Raw genomic sequence first — 27931 nt, 5'->3', positions numbered from 1 at the left:
CGTAATGCAACAATGGGTGTAAAAGGTGAAGTTTGGACGCTAACTGTGTTTCGGTGTTTTAAAAGCTCCAGTGCAAAGCTGTTCTTTTAGTTACAAGGCTGTCTGAGTGTGACGGGAGGTCTGAGGACGCCTTTAAGGGCCGCCTTCACTCTTTCCCCTTCAATTAAAAGCAACTCCCAGCCTCAGCCTTTGTCTGAGGAGTACATAAGAAGAGAGGAATGTGATGTGAAGGAGAGATGACAGAACACAGAGGGGAAGGAGATGTTATCTGTTGTGCAGCTGAGGGAGGGCAGGCAAGAAAAGGTGCAGCTCAGGAGGAAGGATAGGATGTAAACCCTCAAGTCAGTAAGAATGTGTTTGCAAGTGGTGGAGGAGATGATCCAGTGGTTCCCTCATCCAGGGGATGCACATATTGGAATTGGATGTCACGCTGAAAGGGTCTGGAGGCACCACAGCCAAGCTGCTGGGTTAACCATGGCTTGCTCACTGGAGGTCATCATTCTGGGGGAAAAAGTGGAGTGGAGAGAAACTGCAACCCAGGGAGGGAGGCAAGCTGCCAATTGCCAACCTTTTCGTCCTGATACAGGTTGAGAGTGGAGGGGGCTACCGTGTTGATTTCTATTGTGACCATCGCACCTTCCTGCTGGCCCTGCCCTCCTACTGGGCTGGGAGCTGCAGGGTAGCAGGCCAGGGCAGGCAGGATCTGTGCTGAGGATTCAGGGTTAGCTTGGGGTTGTTTGGAATTGGAGAGCAGCAAAGACCTCCCCCAGCTCCTTTGCTCTACCCCCAGCCCAGGCACTCACTGCACCTCGGTTCTTGAAACACAGTGCTCATTTCGCAGGCCACACATCACTATTGTGGAGGAAGCAGCAGGAGGATTTAGCAACAGCCTAAATGCTACAATAAGCTACACAGCGCTGCGGTAACTGCTGGCAAATGCTGACTTTTTAATTGTTTCCGCTGCAGGGTTAGACCTTTATTAAAGCCGTGTGAATCAACTTATTTTGATGGCTCACTGAAATATTTTAAATGCAAAAGGTAGCATAAAGCGCTTTTATTAAATTCAGCTTAATTCTACTGTTAATAAAATGCCTTTCCAGATGTTGTGCACCTTTTTATTGATCCTGACAGAAACCTACTGATCAGATATGGAGTGCTCTCGTCTTTCTTGAAGAGCCTCTGCCTTGCTTGCATTTAATTTAAACAAATGCAGTGCCCATGAAAGGTTCTGGGATCGTATCGGCAAAACAAAAGTCTTTTTATCTATTAGGAGGGAGAGGAAGAGAAATCCATCATTATAAATGCACTCTCCCCCCTGCTGTACCCATGGATCTTAATCTTGCCTTGCTTGGTTTGCACCCAAGAGCAAGACAGGTGGGCCAGCTGCCCTGTGCCCATCCTTGGCTATTTTGGGCTGACAGGAATGGCAGTGATAATGCAAGGAGCTCTGCTTCACATTGCATGAGGTGCTTCTGCCCACCAGCCTATCTGTGACACGGATTTCATTAATATGAGATAAGGAAGTAGAGTAGACAAATGGAGCTGCTTTTCTTTCCTCCTTTCCCGCTATGCAAAACACTTCCATCCCCTGCTGAATGTTTTTTACATTCGCAGGGAGGACAGGCAGCTTTGGATTCCTTTTGCAGGGAACAAAGTCTCCTTGGCTGGCGCATCACCGGCTGCCTCGGCCACGTAACCACAGCACAGGCACTCGTAGCTCAGGGCAAGCAGCAGGGCAGCTCCTGCCCCATAACATCTGCCCCTGCTGTGACCGCAGCGGGTTTATTCGGTTTTTAGTGCTCAGGAAGCTGGTGTTCTTGCATAGAAGATCTTCGCTGGTGACTCAGTATGTAGGTGTGTACAAAACAGGAGTTGTGCTGGTCAGGTGAAAGAAAGAAATATGGCAGCTCTGTTATTTGGTTGTGTGGGAAGCTTGTGAACGTGCGAAGAGCTGGCCTGCCCTTCCTTTGTAGCTGTGCGACCCTCCTGACTACTGAGTAAGCCAGTTTTGTTGAGACAGATATTTTTGGTGTTGTTCTTGATCCCAAATTGTGGCTGTTGTCCCAGTACCTGGCTTTTGGATTTTCAACGCACAACATAGTGGAAATGGGCTTCACTCCATTACTCCTAATGTTTGCATGAAACTGCAAATGGTATTTCAGCAGCAGATGGGAGGTAGCTACCTACAACAAGAAAGCAAAGGAGCCATCAGAGAAGAACCACAAATCTGTTTTTCAACGTGTAAAACGTTTACAGGGTTTTCTTAATGTCAAAGTTTGGGTTTTGCTTAAACTTGACCTCCCAGTTTTCAGAGTTCTTTTGTACAATCTCTCCTAGGCAGCCACATGCTGAGGTGGTTTAAAATGGCTTGTGATGGGATTATATAAAGACATATGACATCAATTACTGTGCTTTGTAAAACTTTTTTTTTTTTTCAAGTTTACAAGCTAACAGACCTGTTTGCATTAATTTGTGTTTCTGAGAGTTGTCTTCTTTTTAATTTTTGTTAACTAGATCAACAGTTCCACCCCTACACACACCACCCTTTTTTTTCCCTGTAGGGTACAGACTAAAGGTGCGTGGGACAGAATAACCACGGGTGAGACAGAGCTGTCTGTTTCTTCCTTAGTGTAGAGAGATGCAAATCTGCAAACAAGTGACATAAACTGTTCAATCAACATTTGAAAGAGTAAAACCAAGAGATTGTTGGTGATAATATTCACAGGGAGATTAATTTAGAAACATGTACATGTAGAAATATTTTTTAGTCTTGCGGGATCCCTTTTAGCTTCACTGTGAGATAATTCACCATGGATGAGTGAGGTAGGACCCAGCTGTGAAGGGGCTTTGGGAAGCAGGAGATGCTCAAAGCCACGTCCCACAAGCTGCTCTGCCTTCACAGACCCTTCTCCAGTTACTGGAGCTGTGCACATTCTCAGGGGTCTGCCCACACACATCTGTCCCCATTGGGACTGTGGTGGTATAGGTATAATAGAATGTGCTGGAATGGCCCTCAGAATGCTTGGGTACATTAAAAGAAATAGTACTGAAAACTGGAAGCCCAAGTGATTATATGGCTGTGGTCTGCTGGAACGTTTGATCTTGCAGTATTTAATTCAGGAAGCCTTAATGGTATGCGTTCAGTGCATGACTGTAATGTCCATTAATGCTAGTGGAAGCATATGCAGAAGGAGGAAAGCGTTCTCTGTCTTCCATAAAGCTGAAATGCTGAGTTAATTTTGCAGTGATGGGAAGCAACAAGACATAAGAGAAAATCATTAGAACAGTTCAAAAGGGGATGTAAAGGAGGAAAGGCATCAGGCACAGCGCCAGGGTATTTCAGGGCATGCCAGACACTGCTCGACACCATCCAGCAATGGCAGAACAGGTGAAGGGCTGAGTGGTGAGGAGTAATGGTCTGCGAACTCATGTCAGCCTGTCTGGATGTATCTTGTTGCTGGTTTCCTTGTGATTGGTTATATTGAAGGAAATGGCATTTGTTCGCCTGTGTTATGAACCACAGGCTTGAAAAGGTCAACTGAAATTGGAATTTATATGTGAGGTGAGATGCTTAATGTTTTCATTATCAGGTCAACACCCAGAAAGTACTTTCTGTTCACTTCATTTTTATACAGAAGGCCTACACACACCAGGGCTGAACTCAAAAATGCACACAGTCTGCAGGTAAAGAGTAAATTGCAGCACCCTTTGCATTTCTTTTCATAAAAGCCATTCCTAAGCACAGGGATGCTATGAAGGGTCCGGAAGTTTTTCTGGTTTTGTTTGTTTCACCCTCTTGAGCTTTATTTTTTTATATTTACACTTGAAAATTTGTGGGACTGGCCTTTCCTTCACGGAGCTTCCCATCCTGTTCCAAGATCCCAGCAACTTTTAGCACTACTGGAAAAGACAGAAGAGGGCAGGCAGCCTGAAGTGTCATTGTCAGAGCTGGGTGTGGAATGGTGGTGTGCACTGCTCCCCTAAGGAGCACTGAGGAGGATGAAGGCACCATGCTGCGCTGTCAGGAAAGCTTGTGCTTGGTCTCAGACCCTGCAGCAGAATCTGTGCGTGTGTTGTAGAAGATGTCTGCCAAAGCTCTTGGAGGCCTGTCTTCACTGCTCCTGGTAGGGCCTGGTGGAGCAGCTGTGTCAGGGCAGAGCTGTCTGTGGCTCTTCTAAAGGCACTGCTGGGAGCATCACCTCTGGATAACGCCAGATCCCACTTGGAGTCCAAAGACAGTGTGAACCCAACCTTGGTTATCTTCACCGTGTATTTAGTCTAAACATACTGTTAAGAGTTATCACAAGGATGCCATGCTACGAGTGCAACTGATGGCCTTGTAGCTCTTCTGCTGGGAGCTGCATCCATTTGTAAGGGAACAGCGGGGCCTTACTTTGCACCTGAGTTGCCCAGGAAGGTTTTGCAGTTTTGTTGATGATTAAGATCCCTTCCCACAGCTTGCAGGTGGTACCTTGCACAGGGAACCACAGTGAGGAGGGAGGCTCCTCTTTAACAACCATTGCTTGTCAGTCTCCCTCGGATTGGCAGGCTGATGGTGTACTGCAGGCTGAATGTTTTTGTCCACTTGTGTGGTAGCTCCTTCCCAGATGGAGGACTCCACTCCTAGGATCTCGTCCTGCTATCTTCCTGAGGCTTGTAAACAGGGCGTGATTCAGATAATGCATCCTCACACCCTTTGGTCACGGCTGAGCCTTGCATTGCCTCCCTGGCCTTGCAGCAATGTGTGAATAGTGCAATCAATTCCCCAAGCCTTTTGTTGTTGCTGCTTGCAGTTAACTAGCGAGTGCAGCTACCTGAATAAGGCTGTTCCTCAGTGCTGAGGGCTGGACCAAGAGATTGCCTCTGTGATTTGTAGTGCAACCACAGCTTTCTACTGCTGTGTGCTCTATTAACTTGGAAACCTGGGAAGTCCTTTGTTGGGTCAGGTTGTAGTTTACCCCAGTGCAGATTAGCAAGATTCCCCTGCAGACATAAATACTTGTCTGTATTGTAAACCAGGCGGTTAATTATTAAAAGCGGTGGGGGAAAATCTTTTGTAACATGCTCCCTACTTCTGATCTATGTCATGGATCAAGTGGCATATAGAAATTTCCTAGTGAGTAGCAGCGAGCCTGCTGGTTGAAGAACACCGCGTATCTGAGAGAGAAATTACTCAAGGAGAGCAAAGAGGGAATGCTGGCTATTCTGCAAAACACTCCATATTTTCCATGACTTTTTTCAAAGTGAAGCTATCCTTAGTTTGCTTTTCTGAAACAACTGAAGAGCATATGGAATTTCTGGAAAAAAAAAAAAAAGCGGGAGATATTTTTAAAAGTGAGGTATTGGTCTGCAGGATTCTTTCTGCTCTCTAGACCAATTTTTTGATGCTGCAATATCAGACGAGGGACCAGCTCTCATTTTCCTTCTGAGCAGCATAGTGCAACACAACAATAGTTATTTATGTGATGCGTGTGCTTCCTTTCCCTGCTAGCTCTCCTTTGAAAGGCTCACTAGTCCTAGAGCCCAGCACGTTGTGAGAATAAAATCCTCCAAAGTTTGACATCTTTAAATAAGCAACCAAACGTTATAAAGAACAAACCTCACTTACAGTTAGGAAACAATATTTACATTTAAGGTTGAAAAGCCAGGATGTAGGAAAATTTTGCTAATTTGGAAGGTGACCTTTAAGTGCACCAAAACCAAATAATTTGTAAGCTATGGCACAGGGCACATTCCTGCAAAATTTGTGTGAATACTGCTTTAGTGGTTCGTGAAAGACAAACAAAGAGACCTGGAATGAAATCTTTATCCCTCTCCCAAATAAGATTGGAGCTAACAAAGGCGTACAGCAGCACTCTTTCAAAGCTTGCCATTAAAACGCGGGCTCTGCAGCACGGCTAATGAGAGGGCTCAGAGTGGAAAACAGTCTGTTTTTAAGAATGTTTAGATCAAAAGTAATTTCTAATTTATGAAATAAAGTCGCTTTTCAATACCTTTCTTTCACTAGTAAAGCTTTTTATGTTTGCACTATTTACTTCAATCAGATGTTTTCAATTTTACTTTTTTCTTCCTGAAAATACTTCCTAGGGTTACTCAGTACTGACCAACAGCATTATTCTTTTTCTCTCTCCCCTACTCACCCACCCCCACACATTAAAAAAAAATGAGAAAAGAAGAGGGGGAGGAAGAAAGAAACATCTTTTCTTAAATGATTTGCAAGCATCTGTGCTTTAAGCTACTTTTTATGAACACTCCTTAGTAATGACTCAAGGTAAAAAAGCAGAAAAGCATCCAATGTTAGGAAATTGCAATCCAATACCATGTAATTTAAACCTGCCATTGCCTCTCCTGTACTAAATGACATACAGATGGGTAGCTCTGTTCCCTCTACTTTGGGAACACAATTGGTCTTTTTATGAGTGTATATACATTGCTAGCAAAAAATATTTTTGTCGGGACTGTTTATTTCTAATTGTATCATATTTTAATTACTGTCGTTAGAGCGCTTTTTTCCTGCTGGACTTTGTCGGCTCGTTTTTGCAAGTGATTATCCAAGTTATTTTAGTATTTGGCAATTTCCCTTATTACTTTGGGAGTTTTCATTCAAAAGCAGCTTTATTGTTGTTTCTCTTCCTCGATGTGATGTGCATTTTTGTACTATAGAAATGTTTTTTACGGCAATCCCTATGTACTCCTTGGATGTTTTGTGCCAGTTAAGCAAAATATGAGATTCTCAGAGATGGGTAATTCCAACAGCAACCCTAATTTTTAAGGAAACTTTGTTGTTGAACCTGACACATCCTACTGCATAAAGAAATGACCTGCTGTTCGGGGCTTCTATTCGTGCTTCAACAGGGAAAAATACAACTGCTACCATTATAGAGTAAAAGGACTAAGATGCTACTAAACCTGAAATCAACCGGATTGGAATTCTAAAGATTTATAATTATTTTAAGCTAGTGTTTGAAATTGTTGGACGCTGTGGCTGAACATCATATGCCCATTACCATAAGTCTCCAATATAGATGTCTTGTAAAGAACATTTCAGCTGTAGTTTTATATATATATGTTTATATATATATATATATATAATATTTTTTGGCAGCTTTCTTTCTTTCTTTCTTTTTAAATGGCTGGAAAACATAATGTTCTTGTGAATGATTTTGTGTGCAACAGTTTAGTGTATAACACACGGAAGGGCTTTGGCTGTAGCACGCTGTCACTGCTCCAGTGGAATCACCTGGCTCTCAGGCAAAATTCTTTTTAAACTTGGATTTGAAAAAATAATCAGCTGCAGTTCAGCTGAGCCATTCTTCGTGCATTAGGGACCGGTCTGGTCATTGACAAGCGAATGCAGAAGCTATGCTGTGGCCGTCTGCCAAAGCAATTATTCAGGATTTAAGCTAAAAAGGCTCCTTCTCCCATATCCTCTCCCTTTGCAGGGTCATGTAGGGATAAAAAAGACTGTAAGGTGGTCTTTTCCCAGGAGGAGCTGAGGAAGCGGCTGACACCCTTGCAGTACCATGTCACTCAGGAGAAGGGGACGGAAAGGTAAGGCAGGGTGAGGGGAATGCAGCCCTCGAAACGCAGGCATCCTTCTTGTCTCCCTTTCCTCTCGCTAGCGCTTCCTCATCCTCCCCGGCAACTTTTCTTCCAGGAATTCTGCACTTGTTTACTAACCCCTACAAATTAACACCACCGAAAGACAAGCATCTGCAGCATGGAGGCCACGGCCAGGGGTCTTGTGTGACTTATAATGAACACTGTATGTCTTATAAAGTTGCAGGGCTTATGTTTAGAGTCTGTTTTTAGTTTACTACAAAATGTGTGGAAGTAATAGTGGTCTAGGTACACTTCTTGGAAGACATCACAGTAAGCAGAACCACGAGGGAAATGGCCCCGTGCCAGGATGCTGAAGTTTTGAAGGTGGTCATTGTAAGTATAGACATTTTGGCTGCAGAAAGAAGGTAGCATAATTTAGTTCTTTTCCACCCCGCTCCAATTTCTTTTTGAAGCACATGTGGAGAAGGTATTTATTGGCTCATTTGTGGTTGGAATGTCAAAAATTTTCAATAACTGCCCTCACATGGCTTTAGTCGCTGGAAGCCAGCCCTGAATCCTGCAGGAAAAAGGGGACTTGCTTCCAAGACTGTTTTTAGTGAATAAAGTCTCTCTCAGCTGATTCCAGCACGAAGGTAACTTGCCAAGGCCTAGCCATTTTTGTTGTCTAATTTATACCGTTGAGCTTGGCATAAGGCCCCGACTTTACCTCCGATCCAAATGTACTAATGATGTAACTGCTTGTTTTCATTCATGACCTGAAAGGGCTCTTCACCACACATAGGGTCCCGCTTAATAGGTGCACGACAGCGTGCCCTTTGCTGGACAGGAGTGAGCTGATCCCCCTGCTCCCATCCCTTCAGCCCCCTGCTGCCCAGGCTGGCCAGGGGATGGGGCCAGCAGCCCCTGCTGCAAGGCTTTCCTGCCCCACGTCCATCCCTCTTGTGTACGGGACCAGCAACGTGATTTAATGTGCACAAACAATTGGAGATAAGGTCATTCTTAAAAATCCTGTTTATGAAAAAAAAAAAATTGGACCTCATAAAAAGGGTGAAAGGATAATAAAAACAAGCTGCGGAGCACATAGGCTTTTTGTTGGACTAGCACAGCTGATTCGTATTAGATGAATGACCTTCTAGCCTTTTAGATTGTTAACTTAGAAAAATATTCCCTTAAAGCTGTAATATTGCTTTTCAGCTACAAATATAAGGCGCATGCAGTTTGAAATCATGGAGCAATTATTTCATTTTCAGCGACAATACTTCTGTTGCCCTGGCAGCCCATCTTGGACACACCAAACACCGAGCCTTCATTATCATCTCAGTGGCAGACACCCAGGAGCTTTACACCTCTCGCTCAGCATCTGAACTCATTGCTAAAACATTTCCTAAAGGCGATCCCTCCTATGTAGAAGCACATAGGACGAAGCTAAATTTCAAACCATCCATGATTACAAAATGTACATTTCACTTATCAAATATGGGGAGATTCCAGTTTTTTCTCCTTTTTGTTGTTCTGTCCTTTGAGCTGTGCAACAATTTGCTTTCTCTTGCATGACACGTAACACCTGAAGCAAACTAATGAGGACATTCCCCTTTTCCTCTGCCTGCTTTATTTGCTTGGTTTAATAAAAAACAACTGCGAACTTTTAATTGTTTCTTTTTTGTTCTGCAATATTTTTCTAAAGCCCTACATTAATAATTTTTTTTTAAATCCTCTATTTATTTTTAAAATGTAGTGTTATTGTTTTCCCAGTGCCTTTGAGGGGGAGTACACACATCATAAAGCTCAAGGAATATACAAATGTGTTGTTTGTGGAACTCCTTTATTCAAGTGAGTATACTAAATGTAGTTTTGAGATTACTGTCTCTTAGTTTACGTGCTGTGTTCCAGTATAATCTTGCATATATTCCAGTATTTATGTAGTTGTATAAGAATGTCAGTCATTCAACTTGATAAGGAGTACAAGAGAAGCAATGTAATTAATGATGTTATAGTAAAGTAATAAATACATAAAAATAGTAAATAAGATAGCAAATTTCATAGTAAGATAACACTATATTAGGATAGTCGTTTTGACTAAAATGTATATATATATTTCTTTTTTTTCCATATGCAACCATGCCAAGTTTTATAATACAGTATTTTACTGCTCTGATAGAGCCGAGTTCTGGCTGTTAGCATTACTAGCAGGCAGCTTCAAGATCTGGAGCCTGTGTGGCAGGGCTGCAGCCATGCTACAGCATTGTGTCCAAGAATGGAGAAATAAGTAGATGCTTTTCTAGAATTCAAACAGACAGGAAAACAAAACGCAGGAAAATGGCATCACTTACTGGATTTTCATCCGTCCCAATTAACGTGCACAGAGAGCCGAGTTGGAAACTGAGGCAAGGATTAAGAAAGACTTAATAAATGTTGTGTCTTGCATGAAAAATACTCTTTAGAGGTACTGTGGGAATTACAGCTCTAAATTTGGTGATAGAGGCAGTGCTGATTGAATTTTCTCAATCACTGCATTGTTCTGCCCCTTTTCTGTTGTGTATTTTTTGCTATTTTTGGCCACTTATCTCCATTCAGATGAAGAATTTCATTTCTTGCTTGTTTTTCCCTCAGTTCACATTGTCTCAGCCCTCTCACTTGGAGAGACACCATCACAGCAGCATGAAGCAGGATGGTCAGGGTAGCATAAGGAAAACTGAGTCAGTAATAGGTTACAAAGGAAAATAAAATTGATGTAGCTCCAGAATCACAAGATGTGGCGGTGATAGTTTTTCTCAAGAGACCGTAAAGATGAGAAAAGCACTTCATCTCTGTTAAGTTTGATTTCTCTGTTAGATGACCTGCAGAAACTTCAGTAATAATGTGAATCTTTTGAGTTGGAAAACTGATCATTATGAGCTCAGCCAAGGCAATATTCTCATGTCATGTGTTATTGTGGTGCTTGGCTTGGGGGTACACATGGGGATCTAAGGGCTCCAAAACCTGTTTTTCTACTCTGCCACTTAGACATTCCCCTGCTTGCTATAGCTAAATCTTTGTAGGGGAAATCCTGGCTTCGTTGAAGTCAATTCAGGTTTGGCAAACTAATACAATGGAGCCAGGATTTCACCTTGTGCCTTCAAGACTGGCTTCCTTTCCATCGTCTACTGGAGAAAGAGTAATTTTTTTGTAAGGTGAGATTTGGACAGCAGTAGTTCACATAAACGAATGTGAGTTACTTTCCAGTTGCTTTCACAATCCATTTCATATGGGAAAAAAACTGCAACAGGAGACTTACTTGTGATTATCTGAAAAGTGCAGTATGCTTTGGCATGGTCGGCTTTTTAAAGTTAAAGGTAATGAGTTGGATTTCCCTGAGTGAAAAGACCTATATGGAAATGTCCCTGTTTTCAGATTCTCTTTGAGGCTCCCCATGGATTTTATGGGAGGAGAGAGGAGGAAAGAGGGAAGTTGTTTTTTATTTTTAATAACTCCCAGCCCAGTGGGCACCTGAAAAAGCCTTCCTCATTGTGTCCCAAGGCTGGCCCTAGCCCAGTCTTCCCAAGCCTTTGTGTCACTTTATGGCACTGAGCTCTCACCACCTCTGATCCACACCGAATCCTGCCAGTTCTGCTGATATGAGTGGCTGAGGTGCGAACAAATGGAGAGCGCTATAGGGACCCATCTGTTCTGACTGTGAGGCCGGGTACAGCCGTGGAGTTGAGGTGTGATGGGTGCTTTCACTATAAGTACAGTCACTGCAGTATCAGCAGGAGCTCTCCTAATCTACCCTTTCACCTGCAAGAGGTGTGGAGGACGTTATGCTCAGCACCAACAGAACTGGTTTAAGCACTGTGAAGACAATTTTGTCTTCTCTTGAGTGGTGTAAGTCATCACCCTCAGTACACTATTGATCTGCGCAGCAAAGATATGAAGGCAGGATACACAAATGCAATTATTGCACACTTCTCTTGGTACATTGGGATTAATAGCAAAAACAGACATAAAAATAATAATTTCAGTGTCATCGTGCAGTGGAATCCATTTAGTTTGCAACAGTCCCAGGAGCAGGCAGGCCACGGTCTTTGGTTTACTGACCCCAGAATTTCAGTATATGTATTTTTCAGCTAGGGAAGATACATTCCTGTATCCAGGTGCCTCCTTCAGCCCAGCCAGCTGAAGAAGCAAGAAGGAATCATAAATAAGAGAATGCAAACTGAATGTTGTTTACTGAATTTCCCCCACAAAGTATAAATCACCAGAATATTTTCTTTGGAGTAAGGAGGTAGGACAATACAAAGAAAGGCCGTTGCCCTAGTTAAAATGCATGCAAGTGGTTTTTGGTTTTATCTTTTTCCTTTTCTTTCTTTTTAATTTCCAGATAGTCATCTGAAACTCGTATTTCCATTTGGTTCTCATTGGGTGTCCATTAATTTTTTTCTTCATGTCGTTGTAATCTGTAAATATATATATTTGGACAATGGACCTGTCAGTTTAACCGGGAAAGAGACTGAAGCTTCAGCAGTAATATTAACAAACTTCAACTTTTAACATTTCTGATTTACGTTGTTTCATTACCATGTGACATACGAGGTCAGGGAACACATGAATTTTACACTCCAGATGAAAGACCTGGTTTTTGGTACGCCTTTAAAACAGAACTCTGTCTCTATCACAGGAAAGATAAAAGAAACAATTAGGAATTTAACATCTCTTCATCTACCTACTTGTACTAGTGTTATGAGAAACCTCCCAAGCTTTATGGAGAACATGCTTTAACTTTTTCCACAATCAAAGGTGGCTCATGCATAAAATCCATAATCTTGCCATTGAATCTAATTACTCCATCTCTGAACTTTCACGCCAGACAGTCTCCTACATCCCAGTACAGCTGCCCAAAGAAAGCAATAAATGAGAGAGACAATAAACTAATCTCAAGTATCTCCTTTTCTGCAAGCCAGCCTGTGTGCAGTTTTATGTTACACTGTGTTACACCCCAGTCTAGCAGCAGGCTTATGCTGAAGGCAGCGGCTCAGCCTCCCACCTTCCTCTGGGTTGTTCTTCATGGCTTCCCCTTCACTGCACATTGTTCCAAGAGAAAACTGGGCTCCCAGGATAAAAACTCTGTACCTGTGAGCTGTACTCTCCGGTGTTCATTCTTTGTGTGCCACGTTTATGGCTGGATAGCCTCTGCAGCAGTAGTGCCCATTTCCACATCAGTTTGCAGAGAGCCACGGATGGCACTGGTATATTCAAAGAATTACAGAATCACAGAATTGTAGTGATTGGAAGGGACCTCTAGAGATCATTGAGTCCAACCCCCTGCCAGTACTTTCTAAAGGCTGATGATTTTTAAGGATAGCACATACTTTTTTTTTTGTTCAAGGAATTCTCTTGTATTCTTTGCTTAAATGTCATTCTGCCCACTGCCATGGCAAGCAGAGGTTAGAGGGGGACTGTGTGAAACCTGTAGCTCACACTATTGCCATAGGAGAGCAATATTCCATATTTAATAAGCTACAGTCATGTCCCTCACCATATGCAAGACCGTGTGAGAAAGGCATGGAATATGTGGCTTGAACTGGGAAGTTGAGGAGAATGACTTCCCTTTTAAAAAAGAAATATTATTGTTGTGTCAGTTTCCAATTTTTAGGGCCAAAGGAAGAATTGCCAAGTCTTAATAAATCACCCACCACTGCCTTTATTGCTTCCTGGAAGGAACTCTCGGTAATGGTGTTGGCTATTCTGAACACGTGCTAGGAGAAACAGGAACACCCGTATTCATGTCGTGTTTTCATTTGGTTTTCAATGAACTGTATCTGGTCTTCTCACCATCTCTTGGGCATCTAAAAGCAAATCAAGAGAGAAACAAAGCTCGGTTGTGTGATGCCACGATGCCATTAGAATGATATCCCTCCATAACATAAGGGAGGATTTCAGATGTTAGACTAGATCTGTAGCTTTCTTTACACTATTTGGGTAGACCAAATGACAAATCAGCACTGGCCATCTAGCAAGGAAAGCCCATATGAAATACTTGCTGTAGCATATCTGACAAGATATAATAAATCTAATAGACCTACTGAAGCAACTTCATCCATCCAGACTGACTCTTAGTTTTCTTCTTTCAAGTACAGTGGATTGTTATGGATTATGAATACAGAAGTGTAGATATCTATATTTACATATTTTTAACTCTTATTTTAAAGCAAGCTCTGGACAGAACTCACCCACTGAGTTCACACTGACTAACATGATGTTTTTGAAGAGCGTTTTACTAGTGTGCAGAACAGAAATTCTCACAACTTGCATCAGCAGTGAATCGGTCTTTCATTTTTCTGTAGCCTAGGAAAGCATCATTAAAAATCCATCAGTAACCATGCTTCCTAGGGAAATGTGGCTTACAGGATCCTGCTGTCTGTGTGTCAATCCTTTCCCAATAACAAAACCTTATTATTTAATCTACTTGCCAATTTCAGCCAAATTTGACAAGGGAGTAGATATTAAACCTCAATGATATTAAGTTCTTAAATCTTTTGTGAAATCAGGAGAGAGATCACATTCATGACCTCTCTGAGGAGAGACCTGAGCAAGAGTTCACCTACATTATTAGATTATTCCAGATAATATTATTATAAATAATATATATATATTATTGTATTATACCAGAGAATCCACATGAGGATGGAAGAGAGAGAGGCATTATGCATGTTCAGAACTGGGAAGTGCCTGTGAGGAGTCTCACCTTATTAGGCACTTCGGTACCTGTCCCCTGGCCATAACATGGCTGAAGCCCAGCTTTGCTTCTGCTGCTGCCCCAGGAGTGACTTGGTCTTTAACACCCGTCAGATTCCCTGATGATGGGGGTCTTGTAAATTCCTAGGTAGTTGCATCAGACATTTATTTTTAAATTGGAACACTTCTCTGGTCCTAAAGGCAGGTGTCAAGACATGGCTGGTGTCTGTTAGCCTAAGTTCTCTTCTGCTGCCCTGGCCTTCTTTAACATAGCAGCAATGCTATAGCCAAGAAAGTTGATGTTCCTACTTAGTATTTTCTGTACTATTGGGTGCAAACAACCAAGAGACAAATGATTTTATTCTGCTTCATGACCTGGGCAAGGACACTGGTTGGCTTGCATTATAACCTGCTAGATCCCTGTCTCTTCAGCTAACTGCCAATGCTAGTATGGAATAAGGTGCTTCGTGAACGAAGTTGTACCAGAGCTGTGACTGTCATCTTTAAAATTGCAGAAGAGGTTTATTCAAACTCTTATCAGAGGGGAGTAGTATTTTCAGTGTCTAACCCTCTCCATGCTGTGCTTAACAAACTTGAAGCGAAACTTTGCAAAGGAACTAACTGGAATAAAATGTTAATGCAAAGGGGTAAGAAAGCCAAGAAGATCCAGTGACTACCTCACTGTCACAAAGAAAGGAATTGTAACAAGGATCAGAACTACAGAGGCTTAATTGAATGCTTTCTGATAGAGCTGTGTTGCTTTCTAAGGCTGGTCTCAATGCTCATGGATCTTCAACCAAACCTTAATAAACCTGATGAAAGCTTCAACAAAAAGGGTGAAAGAAAAGGCTAGTTTTAATGCAATAGTGAGTCCACTTTCCCCTCTCTTTGCCACAAGCCCACTTTCACTCTCTCTCTTTCTTACTACTTGTCATCTAGAGCATCAGGTTTACGATGCCTTTTAAAAGACCTAGGTCTAAATCCTTCACCTCTTCATAGTACAGACAAGTAATTGTCTTTGTATTTTGTTGTTTGTGATGGATTTAATCATCTATGAGGTACTTAAAAGTATTGTGGCACCTTGTCCTTAGCTAATCCTTTCCAGTAGCTTCCCATTTCCTTGTCTATTGAGTTTTGGTAGTTGAGCTACTTAGCAGTTGTATCTCCATGTGTTGTATGTACCTAAGTCATATCACAGTTGGAAATGGAAAGCGCTTCATGAATGTCCCACAAAAATGTTCTTTTTATTCACATAGATTCCTTCCTGAAGATATTTCTGAATGATTCCCTCACTTTCAGTGCACTTCTATGGAGCAAAAGCACAGAAAATATGCACAAGTACAGTCTTTGACCTTCTTGTGTAACAAATGATAAAAAAACATTTGTAAAGTGCCTGGCTCTGTAGAATGCATCTTATCTGGTGACATGTTTAGGTTGGATATCAGAACATGTACCGTGGTAACAGAAAATGCGCAGAATTTTTTTTCTTCTAGCTGTTGTGCTATTGAAAGTATAAAGGAATCACAGTGAATATTTTTGTCAGTAGTTGAACATGCCTTTGGGACTTACAGCATTTAACTATGTTTTATTTATTGGCCTTTTTTTTTTAGTTGCATATTTTAAACACCTATGTGCAGCTAGTTTCTGATACACTTGCCTAGTGTGCTCTAAAGGGAATGATGCAAAGTGCCAGAAGATGTAGAGGCGAAGTGCTGCTTCCACTGAAGCTGCAGGAAGCTTTACCATGCCTTCAAAGATTTGGAGATTAGTTCATGTTTTTGCAGAGTGCTTCTCTCTCATCTGCCAGTCGTTGCTTACTTGCAGTGCCAAATACTTTTATTATCTTTTCCCACTTTTCTGTGCATTTTTTAACATCTAATCATTTCTATAACGCTACGTCTTAAATTTTGTGTTGTTTTCCCATGGTGACATGATGGCCATGACAAAAGTTAAGGCTATCAGTGGCTCCTAGTGCTACCTCCCATGTTGTATTTTCTCTCATAGTCATTCTGCCAGACAAAGTTCTATTCATTTATCTCCCCGTATTGGTTTCCTGATTTGCTGTCCAGTAATTTATGACTGCGTGGAGCTTTGGTGCTCATTACGCTGCCTGGTGACCCTTGTGACCCCCCCCCTCCCACCTACTCTCTGCCATCTTAGCCCCTGGGCTAGTTGTTACTGCTGCAAGATGGAGGGCCTCTGACCATGCCAAAATGAATAAAAGGTCACCAGCCCCATCCTGCACAGCTTTCAACATGTGACATCATGGGACAGTGCCACATCATGAAAGCTACTTCAGCAGAAATAAAAATATGCAGCAGAAGGCATGTATTACTAAAGATCGAGCAACCTGTCAGGATAGAATCACAGAATCATTAAGGTTGGAAAAGACCTCTAGGATCATCAAGTCTAGCCATCAACCCATCACTGCCATGTTCCCACGGGATGCCAGCCAAGAGGTCAGCATGCTTTGCTGGTGGCCCCCCAGCCCTGCTGCAGCGATGAAACAGGATTCCCCCTGGCCCTTTTTGGCTTTTTTTCCGGGTATCATGTCTGCTGCCAAAAATTTAACAGATAAATTAAAAGAAATACACAAGTAATTCACCCTTTATTGGTTTGCTAGGGGAGTAAATTACAGGTCAGTTAAAAGCCCATGAGGGCCTGTTTGGGAGCTTACTGTAGAAAACTGGAAATGAACTGATCATCTGGTGGCTGACACTTAAATAGAGCTCTGATGGAAACTTTCCTCGCCTGAACAAAATTGAAATGTCAGTATTTCTTTCATTCTGCATCAATAGTTGTTGAAGGCTTTTGTGCTGGGCCGAGGCCTGCAGAGGCGTGAGCAGGGTGTGTGAAGTGTTGCCAACATCTTCATCAGCAGAGCGTTCAGGTACAAGGCACCACTCGCCTGACACGCACCTTTTGTAGGGTCAGAACTTCATTCCGTGCATAAATAGAAACTGAAATATGTTACCAGACGAGAGCATGACTGGCAGCTGGGCAGTTGTTGCTGGTGGTATTTTGAAAGGTATTTCAGCATCAGTGCCTTTGATGGTTCTCAATCAGGAAGTTAAGCTATGATTTTTCCCTTCCATCTTTTCATCACCTGAGCTATACTTAAGAGTATAAAAGACTGAGTGCTGGGGGGAAGGTGGAGAATAAGCAGGAAGAGGGAGGGAAGTTCTTTTCTTTTTGGTGGCTTTAACTGTTCACACCATTAGTGCAGATTGATCCACTTTTTCCTCAGGATTGTTTTGATTGTAATGTTTTGCTGTAGTGTAGATCCTTAGTATGGGCATTATGATGCCAGTTACTCAAAATGTGTAGAATGTGTAAAAGATATCTACAGGTCACATGCACGAGCTTACAAACTGTTGGTTTTGTTGTCGTTATTTGTTTGTTTTTTAAAAGAGGTCTGTAACTTCCAAGAATACTCCCTGATGTAACGTACAAAGATGCCTTTAGATAGTTCCCCCTTGGAGCTCATGGGGAAATGCATTTTCCTGCCGACATCATGTCCTTTAACACGACTCCTGCAGGTTGGACCTGGTGTCCCGCTGTGACAGCCACAACCGTGTGTACTGCTGATTGTGAGGGGGCAATATGAAGCCGATTGGAACATGCCCACTAATTGGTTTGAGAGCAAGATATAGACAATGCTGTCTTATAGCAGATTGTGTAGATAGGCCTAGTCAGAGGGTTAATTCTGCTTGACAGCACATCAGCAGCATCTTGAGAGTAATTACCCAACTTAAGTTTTCCCACAGTTGAATTGAGATCTTCAAAGGCTTCTACATTTACAAGTATTATTAACCTATATCTGAAACATGGTGTTCCCACAAGGGCTAATTTTTTCTTCCTTTTATTAAATATACAGGTTATAGGGTTCATTTGCTAAGTGCTAAGCCCTTAGAAGAAAACACTGCTTGTTAGAGAGAGAGAAATCTGTAGTGCACGGCCAAAGCTAATGATGCATAATGCACACATCATTGTCTTTTTGCAAAGACTTTAAAACAAGTTAAAATTTGGGTCTGGCTCCCTTCCTCTCTCCCTCTCTTCCACCCCCTGCTTTCCACTTTTAGGAAAATCAAACCACTTATTCCTATGTGCAGAGTGAGTAAATTGAAGACACGCACAAACAAAACCCTCCTAGGATGTTGTTCAATTAAGTGCAGATCATTGGATACAATACATATGACATTAATGAAATGGTATCTGCTTCAAAAATAGATTGGAAACATTCATGAATAAATTAAATCCCGTTAATGACTTTTTAAAAATGAAAATGAATGAAAACAATATTTACTTGTTAGGAACAACAGTACGTCGTGAATAACGGCATATAATTTAATCCTGTTTTAAATTTATGTTCTATTTTCTGCATTCATTTTGTGATTTGTCTTCTAAAATGTCTTTTTTGTAACAGTTCATTATAAAAGCCCAAAATATTATGGGTCTTATTTATCTTTTGGGTTCAAATGCCATTGAATGCATTAAATATTAACACAAACAGGCAGACAGCCTTGTTAAATATAATATTTGCTGGGAGGGTATCAGTCTGTCAAAAGGCTTTCATGGCATGAAGCAGATCTTGTAACTTGTGATCTTTTTATTTTCTTTTGCAGGTCAGAAACGAAGTTTGACTCCAATTCAGGTATGTTTAGATTCACGGTGTTTTGCTGAATGTACACTACTCAGGTTAATCTCAAAAGAGTAGTTTATCAGTTCAAGTTCAGTTTAGTTTTAAACAAACTGGGGTAGGTCAGTCTTAAAAAGGATCTTCATTTCTCACCCTCTAAAAACAGCATAATTACTGTGAAACATTTGCTTTCGCTTCTTTCATTATATCCCTTCTTTTTACATTTTCCCAAAAGATGATCAGGAAGATGTATCTCCTGACAGACTTTAATTGATCCAGAAAAATTATAGAACAAATAAATGATAATGCAGACTAAAGCAAATGGAGGCCCAAAGTGAAGTTTTGAAAATGATCGCTGTTTTAAAGGCAAATGTTTTTCTTCCCGGTGGACAAAGACATTTCATGGGAATTTGAAGTCAGTACAGCCTATCTGTCAGGAAACAGATGATTTGTCATCAAATTTTCGTGACAGATGCATGTACACAATGCATGCCAGACCAGTCTGTAGGGCTCTCTCTAGGAGGTTTACCAAAAGGCAATCTCTCTCAAGTTGTCGTTTTAAAGAATTTTAATGTGTTGTAGGGATTGAGAGGGAAGTGAAGGTCAGTCTAACAGGTTAATGTGTATCTAACGAGACAAAAAACACAGGACAGCAAACAGAAGAAAAGCTGGGAGAAAAACAGAGCTCCTAATAGCAGAGTGTTACTACTCAGTTAACTATTGGGTGTTCCTTAACGTTAAATAAAGGTAGATCAAGAATTGGCTGTCTTCTTGAAACTAGCTGAAATGCCCATTTCCTGAAATGTTTGCTAAAAATATATCTTTTGTTAGGATGGAAAAGATTTTTAAACCGAAAGCCTGATACTATAGCAATCTTGTGTTTAGGCCAACCTTGTGTTTAAGTTATCTTCTATATGAATTGCTTAATGCGGTGGTTGTAATTGCTTATAATGACATGAATTTTACAATATATATTACTCGGATTATTTATGAAATAGCATGTTTCCTTTTATCCCAGCTGCAGCATGATCTGGGTTTGAAATGTGAGGTATTACTTTGCTTTCTCTTTCCGCACTAGATTTTATCTTTGGAACTGTATGGGAGTGAAATCTACAGCAGGAAGCATTTATATAGCTAATTCCTACATCTTGTATACTTGAGTCATCTTGCTTCTATTACGATTTTAGTCTGAGAGTTCAAGGTTACTTGAATGAACTATATATGCTAAGATTGCTTCTTAGATCTTGGCAAAACAGTTTTACATGGGAGAATAGCTTCACACATTTTGTGCTGTCACCTCCTTTCCTTATTAATAAAGACACCAAGACTATGGTGTGAAGCAGGATGTCAAATGTCTCACTTTTCTCTTAAGGAGAAAATGCTGTCTGTGGAACTTTGATTTGCTCAGTGAGTTAAGCTACAAACACTTTTCTGACGTTTTCTTTGAAGCAGCACTCCCAGCATGTGCTGCTGCCCTTGGCCATGAGGGTGGGGCTGTGATGTCTCCTTGGGAGCTCAGAGTACCCATGCACTTTTGGCACCATCACAGGTATGGCAAACGCCTGCTCATGAGATGTCACCTCTCCTTCTGGGCTCTGTAGGCTGAATGTGAGCTCTTAAATGTCTCTTCTTCATCTCTGTGGGCCCCACAGGCTTTCTTTCCTTGTTTATGGGCTCATATTCTGATCACAAGCTATCTTTTACCATTGCTTACGCAAGGGTGCTGGAAAGCCTGGTTGCCCAAGGACTGGCTAGCAAGCACTGCTCTGCCTCGCTGCTCTTCTGAGCAAGCATTGCTTGTACAAGGCCAGATGCTGCTCCTAAATATTCCCTGGACTTGCACCAGAATTCTCTGCAGCAGGTGGTCAGCTAACTTTGTTTTGCTGAGTGTTAACAGGCACCATGGATGTCACCAGGAGTTTAAGGCCTTGTGCTGTGTTGCTTTCCACTTCCAGTGCTTTGGATGCTTATCATTAGGGATGCAGCACAGGAACATCCAGGGCTGAGGAACTTCTTAGATTTATTCCTCCTCCTTCTGCAGTGCCTCACTTTCACATTATGCTTGTGATTCTTTCCCCTAAGCCCCTGAGGAAGATGTTGGTCAGAATAGTTTCAGGCAGTCCTACCATGGGACGCCAGCCAGCTGCCCAAGGTTTGAAGGCTTCTGTCCCCATGCTTGGCCATATAGATGGCTTCTAGCCCAGGCTGGGCTCTGGCTGTCATTCTATTCTTCACCACAAGTGTTATCCTTGGAACTGAGAATTGTAGACATTTAATGACTTGGTCTTATCAGTGCTGCCTCTTTTGGTGTCACATCCAAAGATAGTTGTTAGAAGATAATAGAAAAAGCAGATTAAGCCAACAATTAAAATGGAATTTTAAGAGAAAAGAAATCACAGAAAGTTCATAACCTTAAAGTGCATTTCATAGCTGGAAACATCAAGACTGAAAAAACCTTTATCTCTGTGAAAAGTACAGCAGCCTGCCCTTGGAGTTCATAAGTTCATAAGTTCATAAGTTCATAAGGTTGGAAAGGACCTATAAGATCATCTAGTCCAACCATCCTCCTATCACTATCTCTACCCAACTACTAAATTAAGTCCTTAAGCACCTCATCTAAACGCTTCTTGAACAGCGCTAGGGATGGTGCCTCAACCACCTCCCTAGGCAGGCCATTCCAGTGCCTGACCACTCTTTCAGAAAAGAAATGCTTCCTGAGGTCTAATCTAAATCTTCCCTGGCGCAACTTGTGGCCATTCCCTCTCGTCCTGTCATTACTTATCAGGGAGAAGAGGCCTACCCCCTCCTCACCACAACCCCCCTTCAGGAAGTGGTAGAGTGCTATAAGGTCTCCTCTGAGCCTCCTCTTCTCCAGACTAAACAATCCCAGCTCCCTCAGCCGCTCCTCATAAGACTTGTGCTCCAGGCCCCTCACCAGTTTTGTTGCCCTTCTCTGAACACGCTCCAGGGCCTCAATGTCCTTCTTGTAGTGAGGGGCCCAAAACTGAACACAGTACTCGAGGTGCGGCCGCACCAGAGCTGAGTACAGGGGGATGATCACCTCCCTGCTCCTGCTGGCTACACTATTTCTAATACAGGCCAGGATGCTGTTGGCCTTCTTAGCCACCTGTGCACACTGCCGGCTCATGTTGAGCCGAGCATCAACCAACACCCCCAGGTCCTTTTCCTCTCTACATTCTTCAAGCCATTCTGCCCCAAGCCTATAGCATTGCATGGGGTTATTGTGGCCAAAGTGCAGGACCCGGCACTTGGTCTTATTGAACCTCATCCCATTTTGCTCAGCCCAGCTGTTCAGCCTATCCAAATCCCTCTGAAGGGCCTCCCTACCCTCAGGCAGTTTGACACATCCTCCCAGCTTTGTGTCATCTGCAAACTTACTGAGGGTACACTCAATTCCCTCATCTAGGTCATCAATAAAGATATTAAACAAGATGGGCCCCAAAACTGACCCTTGGGGGACACCACTCGTTACAGGACGCCAGCTGGACTTAACTCCATTAACCACTACCCTCTGGGCACGGCCCTCCAGCCAGTTCTCCACCCAGAGAAGAGTGAACCTGTCCACACCACGGGCTGCCAGTTTCCTTAGGAGAATACTGTGGGAGACCGTGTCAAAGGCCTTGCTGAAGTCCAGGTAGACTACATCAACAGCCCTTCCCTCATCTACCTGTCTGGTCACCCAGTCATAGAAGGAGATGAGGTTGGACAAGCACGACCTGCCCCTGGTGAACCCGTGCTGGCTGGGTCTGATCCCTTTATTGCCATGCACGTGTCGTGTGATCTCCCTCAATATCATCTGTTCCATAACTTTCCCTGATACCGAGGTCAGGCTGACAGGCCTGTAGTTCCCCGGGTCTTCCTTACGGCCTTTCTTGAAGATGGGAGTCACATCGGCAAGCCTCCAATCTTGTGGGACCTCTCCAGATAACCAGGAATGCTGATAGATGGCAGAAAGTGGCTCGGCAATCACCTCTGCTAGCTCCCTCAGCACCCTTGGGTGGATCCCATCTGGCCCCATGGACTTGTGGCAGTTCAGATGGAGGAGAAGATCTCTGACCGTCTCTGCTTGAATCACAGGGGGTGCATTATGCACCCCGTCCCGGACTTCCAGGTCAGGGCAAGTACCATGTGGACAACTGTCCTGTCTATTAAAGACAGATGTGAAGAAGGCATTGAGAACCTCAGCCTTTTCCTTATCATCTGTGGTTATATTGCCTGCCTCGTTGAGTAAAGGAGGGAAATTTTCCTTAGTTTTTCTCCTGCTGTTAATATATTTGTAAAAGGGTTTCCTGTTCTCCTTTACAGCAGTAGCCAGCCTAATTTCAAGCTGGGCTTTAGCATTTCTAATTTTCTGCCTGCAGATCTTGGCCAGTTCTCTGTAGTCACCCCAAGTAGCCTGACCCATCTTCCAGAGAGAATGGTGCTCAGTTCTTCCACAGAGCTGTTCTTGATGGTTAGATAATATAAGCACTTAGAGTTTATCTTTTGTTGCCAGAAAGTGAAAGAAGCAGAGAAATGGAGACACTGAGGTCAAGTCAACATGTATCACCCAAATAAAACATCACTGTTTTTATTTCTCCACTGAACTGTTTGCCATCTCATTCCACAAAGCAGACGTTAAGCTCAAACATCCTGATGCCTCTGGGCAATACTGAGAGTCAAGGCAGAGAGAGGAGGGGATGCATTGATGGTGTCAGAGGAGCTTCTTTGCAAAAAAAATCTTTCTCCTATGAGGGGATGTGATGCCCTGTGTGGCACCATGTTCTGCATAACGCATGCCTTCGAAATGTGTAAATGTGACATTGCTTTGAAAAGGGTTGCTGCCATTTGAAACCAACGACTCTACATTTACATGACCTTGAGTTCCTCAGAGACACCTTATGGTACTTTCATGTCCCTCATTTCATTTTGAATTCCCCAGACTGTGATTCCTGAGCAAAGCAACAATCCTGCAAACGGACACAAACATGCTTTGTATGAGCGTATCTCATGTTACTCAAAACAGCTCAAGTGTTGAACCTGAGAATGAGATAATTTTACTCTAGAATGACTATTTTCCTGTAGGGAGCTGTTCTACAACCTGCCGCATGCTCTAAATTAACCTTAATGTTAATTCCAGTTAACTTGCAAGACTAGATGTGCCCCCGTTAACCATTTATCAATGCTTATTGTACTTCTCCTTCCTAGAAATATGTGTGAAGTATAGAAGAGCTGAAAGAAGTCTTTCTAAAGCAAGTACGGAGTCTGGGATACAGCTTTAAAAGTGCCCAGTAGGCTCACTGTAAATGAAACCTTGGAAATATTGTTCAACACTGAAATATTAGGCAAACATTGTCAAAAGAAGATTAATTCGAACTTGAGAATTAACTTAAAAGAAGGCTGTAGAATTCCTATAGTGATGATCGGGATTTATCATATAAATAGCTATAACATCTGTAGGGGACGCACATTCTTCATATCAAGACTAACAGTTCCATCTGAGAACCTTTTTTCTCTGCTGACTTTATAAGTCTAGCTGGCAGAGTTTCTGTCTCAGAGACCAGGGGATTAGCTTCATGCTGTTAGAAGATCTTATGAAATGAAACAATTTTGCTTTCCTGTCATAATATGATGGATTTCCCCGGTACCGAAAATAGATTTTCCTAAAAAAGTACTTGAAAGCAAGAAAGGTTGTAAAAAAAAAAAAGAAGGTTTTTCTCAAAATTTGTGAAGGAACAAAGCAAACCACAAAAAGCACAGCTGAATCAATTTTGTTCCAATTATGAGTATTTTGGGAGTGTCTAAAATGCTTGTAGCGTTATGTACTTGGTTAGCAAATTTTAAAGGCTCCCATTTTCTTTTGGTACAGAGCAATGCAAGACTGATAAGAGTGGATTTAAAAATAAAAGAAATATCTTGGAATAGTTAAGGAATGCTTTTGTTTTTGTTTTTAATTAAATAGAGGTTTTTTATGGTGTTTGATAGCAGGGAGAACTTGTAGATCTCAAAAGTTGTCACTGAATGCTGTTAATCCTACTTAGTAATAGAAAACTAAGCACAGAAAATTCAGACAACCGGCTCAACGTGTCCTCTGCTTGCCAGTGAATGGTAGCAGTGAGTTTCCTACTGCCTGCAGGGAGGGCTGGAGTTTTCGTGGGGCAGCCCCTGAAACATTTGGTGTATCCTGCATATCACTGTGGCTGCCAGCCATGTGATATTCATGTGATAGTGTTGGCAGTGAAACTGTGAAGGGGAAGAAATATGAGTTCTGTGTAAAAAAGAAGGGACAAATCCTTGGACAATGCACTCAGACTCCAGTGGAGTCTCTGTTATGTACATGTCACTCACATGGCTGAACAGAGGAAGTCAAGGCGAGCAGAGTGTGGTGAATGGCAATGATGAAATCCCTGTGCTGTAGAGGTGCCTCGGTTCACTGGCAGGAGAGAGAGGTGTGCCCAGGAGTGCAGGCTGCCTTCAGCTGTGTTCTTCATGGCTTCCTGTGCCAGCTGGCACTCTTCTCAAAAGAAATGTGCACTGAGATGTGCATCTCCAACAAACAGTTCTCTCTCCCTGCTGGATTGAATTGCACATCTATACAGGTGAAGCAAAATGTACAGACTATCTGTGTGATTCTGCATCTCCATTTGCCTAAAATCCATTAGCATCAGGAATTAAGCTATCATAGCTGCCCATGTAGCTAGAGGCTGTCCCACACACCAGCTTTTGTTAGAGTCTTGCCACCCCAGCAATCAAATACAAAGCAAGCTGAAGAGATCCTGTCAGTTTCTGGAATTTCCTTGTCTGGAATCATAGCGTCTACTCATGACTCTGTAGTTTTTTCTCCTCTCTGCATATTGTTTTTCTCCACTAGAAAGAGTGTATCCCTGTGTCTTCAGCTCTGCACAGTGCCGTCACCCTTTTGTTCCCATAAAAGTTGCCATCCTTTCCTCTGCCACCTCTATATTTACTGCTATAGTTCCCTTAATAAGGCAAGACAATGTACTGTCTTGCCAGGCTACATGATTCAGTGCAGGTGTTAGAAAACAGTCAAAGAAAATTATAAGGTTGAGGTGATCAGATATTTTCCTCTCACAAATTCCTCTCAGCTACACTTCCAGATGCTCAGCAGTAAACCTTCCAAACTCTATTAGCTCTGATTTCCCTTAGTCTCTTATCAGTCCCACTGTATGAAAGCCATCAGTACAACTATTAAGAGTACAAGAAGATCTTCTTCTGAGTAAGAAAGAAATGAAAACTGAGACATCTTGAAAGTGAGCATTCCTTTCTAATCTTTGCTACTGGGGAAACCTAAAAGACACTTAAACTCTCCTGAAACCTTAAGTCTCTGTAGCAGCTAGTAATGTCATCCATCTATCAGCTGGAGGGTAGATCTAAGTACAGATTACAGTCTCAATTTCTAAGGTTTATTGATGTCAACTTCTTCATCCAGAAACTGCATCCAGATTGTTAGAGTTGTTCTTAATTTCTTTTTAACAAGGATGAGGGCTTCCAGGAGCTGGGGGAGAAAGACCTTTGGTGTTCATAACAAAATCGTATCAAGTTCATTCATTGGTCAATCTATGACTGAGGAATTTGATTTAAAAACATAAACGGATTACTGTCAGGGACTGTAACAGGGAAAGTGGCAAAAATGGGCAGGGATACTGAAGAGCTGGGGTGCTGCACAGCAATCTGGATGAGGCAAACCTTCTCTCTAGAGTCTCCTTCTCAATGAAGAGTTATTTCCTTCTCTTTGGCCACCACAATTGTATGGATCCTTGAAAGGGTACGTGAGCTGGCACAGTGAGGCAGTGGGAGAGAGCAGCTGCCTAAGCAGACAGCAGCTCAGATAATCTTACTCGTCACTAGTTTATAGCAATGTTTTACTCTTGGCATTGACATCTTTACAAGCAGATCATTATGGATGCAGTGGCTGGAAAGCATGGTCTGTTATATTTGATCAGCAGTGGGATGAGTTGTTAGATCCAGATGCAAATGGAACCATCTGCTGAATACTTTCAGGGCCACACTACAGTGTGATCTGGAAGATGGATGGCTGGGACACGTAAGTGATGCGTTCCACCAAGTTACGTGCAAGTAACAGTGCAGACCTGTGTTATATGACTGTCATCCTATTCTATCTCTTGTAAAGTACAGCAAAGGATGGTCAAATTATTTCAACATGTGGAACAGTGTTTTAATCAGTGAAGGGCTGATTAAGAATGTAAGCATGTAGGAAAGCTCGCTTGTCTAGGTTTTTTGAAGAAGGCTGTCGTCTGTGAGAGGATTCCAGCTCTGCACCTTTACAAATTCTATTGCTGGGTTTCCCATTGTAGTTTTTTGTGTTTGTTTTTTTTCTTCTAGTTTTTAAGTTCATCTTTGTGTCTAAGCTTTGCTATTGCTTGCTGTCAGGGAGGTGATTCTTCTCAGCAGTTGAAGAATTATCAATAGGTAGCCTGTTGATTTTGGGAAGCTAGGTCTGTGAATCTCCAACTGAAGGCCAGTGGCCTTTATCATGCTCACAACTGACTTCAATCTTTTTGTGTGATTTGTGTGATTTCTATTTTGCATTTTTTGAATGATACGTGCCTCCCTCTAATAAGTCCTGTTTGTGTTCTCATTAATAGGGCAGCTACTAAAGAATGCTCTGCCCTTGTGAGCTAGCACACATGCTCACTGTGCCGCCCCCACATGAAGCACTTTTTTGGCATGTGATAAGAGTTGTGCATTAAAAGGCCTTGCTCAAGGAGCCAGGAATATAATATCAACAAAGGCAAATACAATTTTCTATTTCTGTCTTAAATACACTTCAATAATCATTGCTGTTTCTTTCTTGCCTTGCTCTGAGGATCTTGCTGGGAAGCTTGCAATGTGTTTAAATTGGCCCTGTAATGAAAATATTTAGATTTAGGTTTTCCATTTTAATATTGTTCATGTAAGCAAATTCATCAGATCTATTTAGGAGGAATTTTTTTACCCCGTTTTTTTCTACGTACCAAAGTTGACCTTTATTTTTGG

The 27931-nt window shown here is 42.1% G+C and overlaps 1 protein-coding gene across 2 annotated transcripts in view; it reads left to right on the top strand.

Moving 5' to 3' along the window:
* MSRB3 (methionine sulfoxide reductase B3) overlaps positions 1-27931 on the top strand; it is an 86726-nt gene that overhangs the window by 26577 nt on the left and 32218 nt on the right. For both annotated transcript variants that reach the window (XM_065743335.1, XM_065743334.1), the window contains exons 3-5: positions 7443-7551; positions 9316-9393; positions 18900-18928. In XM_065743335.1, the coding sequence (XP_065599407.1) occupies positions 7443-7551; positions 9316-9393; positions 18900-18928 (216 nt within the window). The remainder of the gene's footprint in view (positions 1-7442; positions 7552-9315; positions 9394-18899; positions 18929-27931) is intronic.

The sequence above is a fragment of the Cyrtonyx montezumae genome, unplaced genomic scaffold (assembly GCF_038088225.1).
Source record: "Cyrtonyx montezumae isolate F1298 unplaced genomic scaffold, pur_monq_1.0 scaffold_3, whole genome shotgun sequence".
NCBI classification, from domain to species: Eukaryota; Metazoa; Chordata; class Aves; order Galliformes; family Odontophoridae; genus Cyrtonyx; species Cyrtonyx montezumae.
This window is presented reverse-complemented; position numbering and strand designations above follow the sequence as displayed.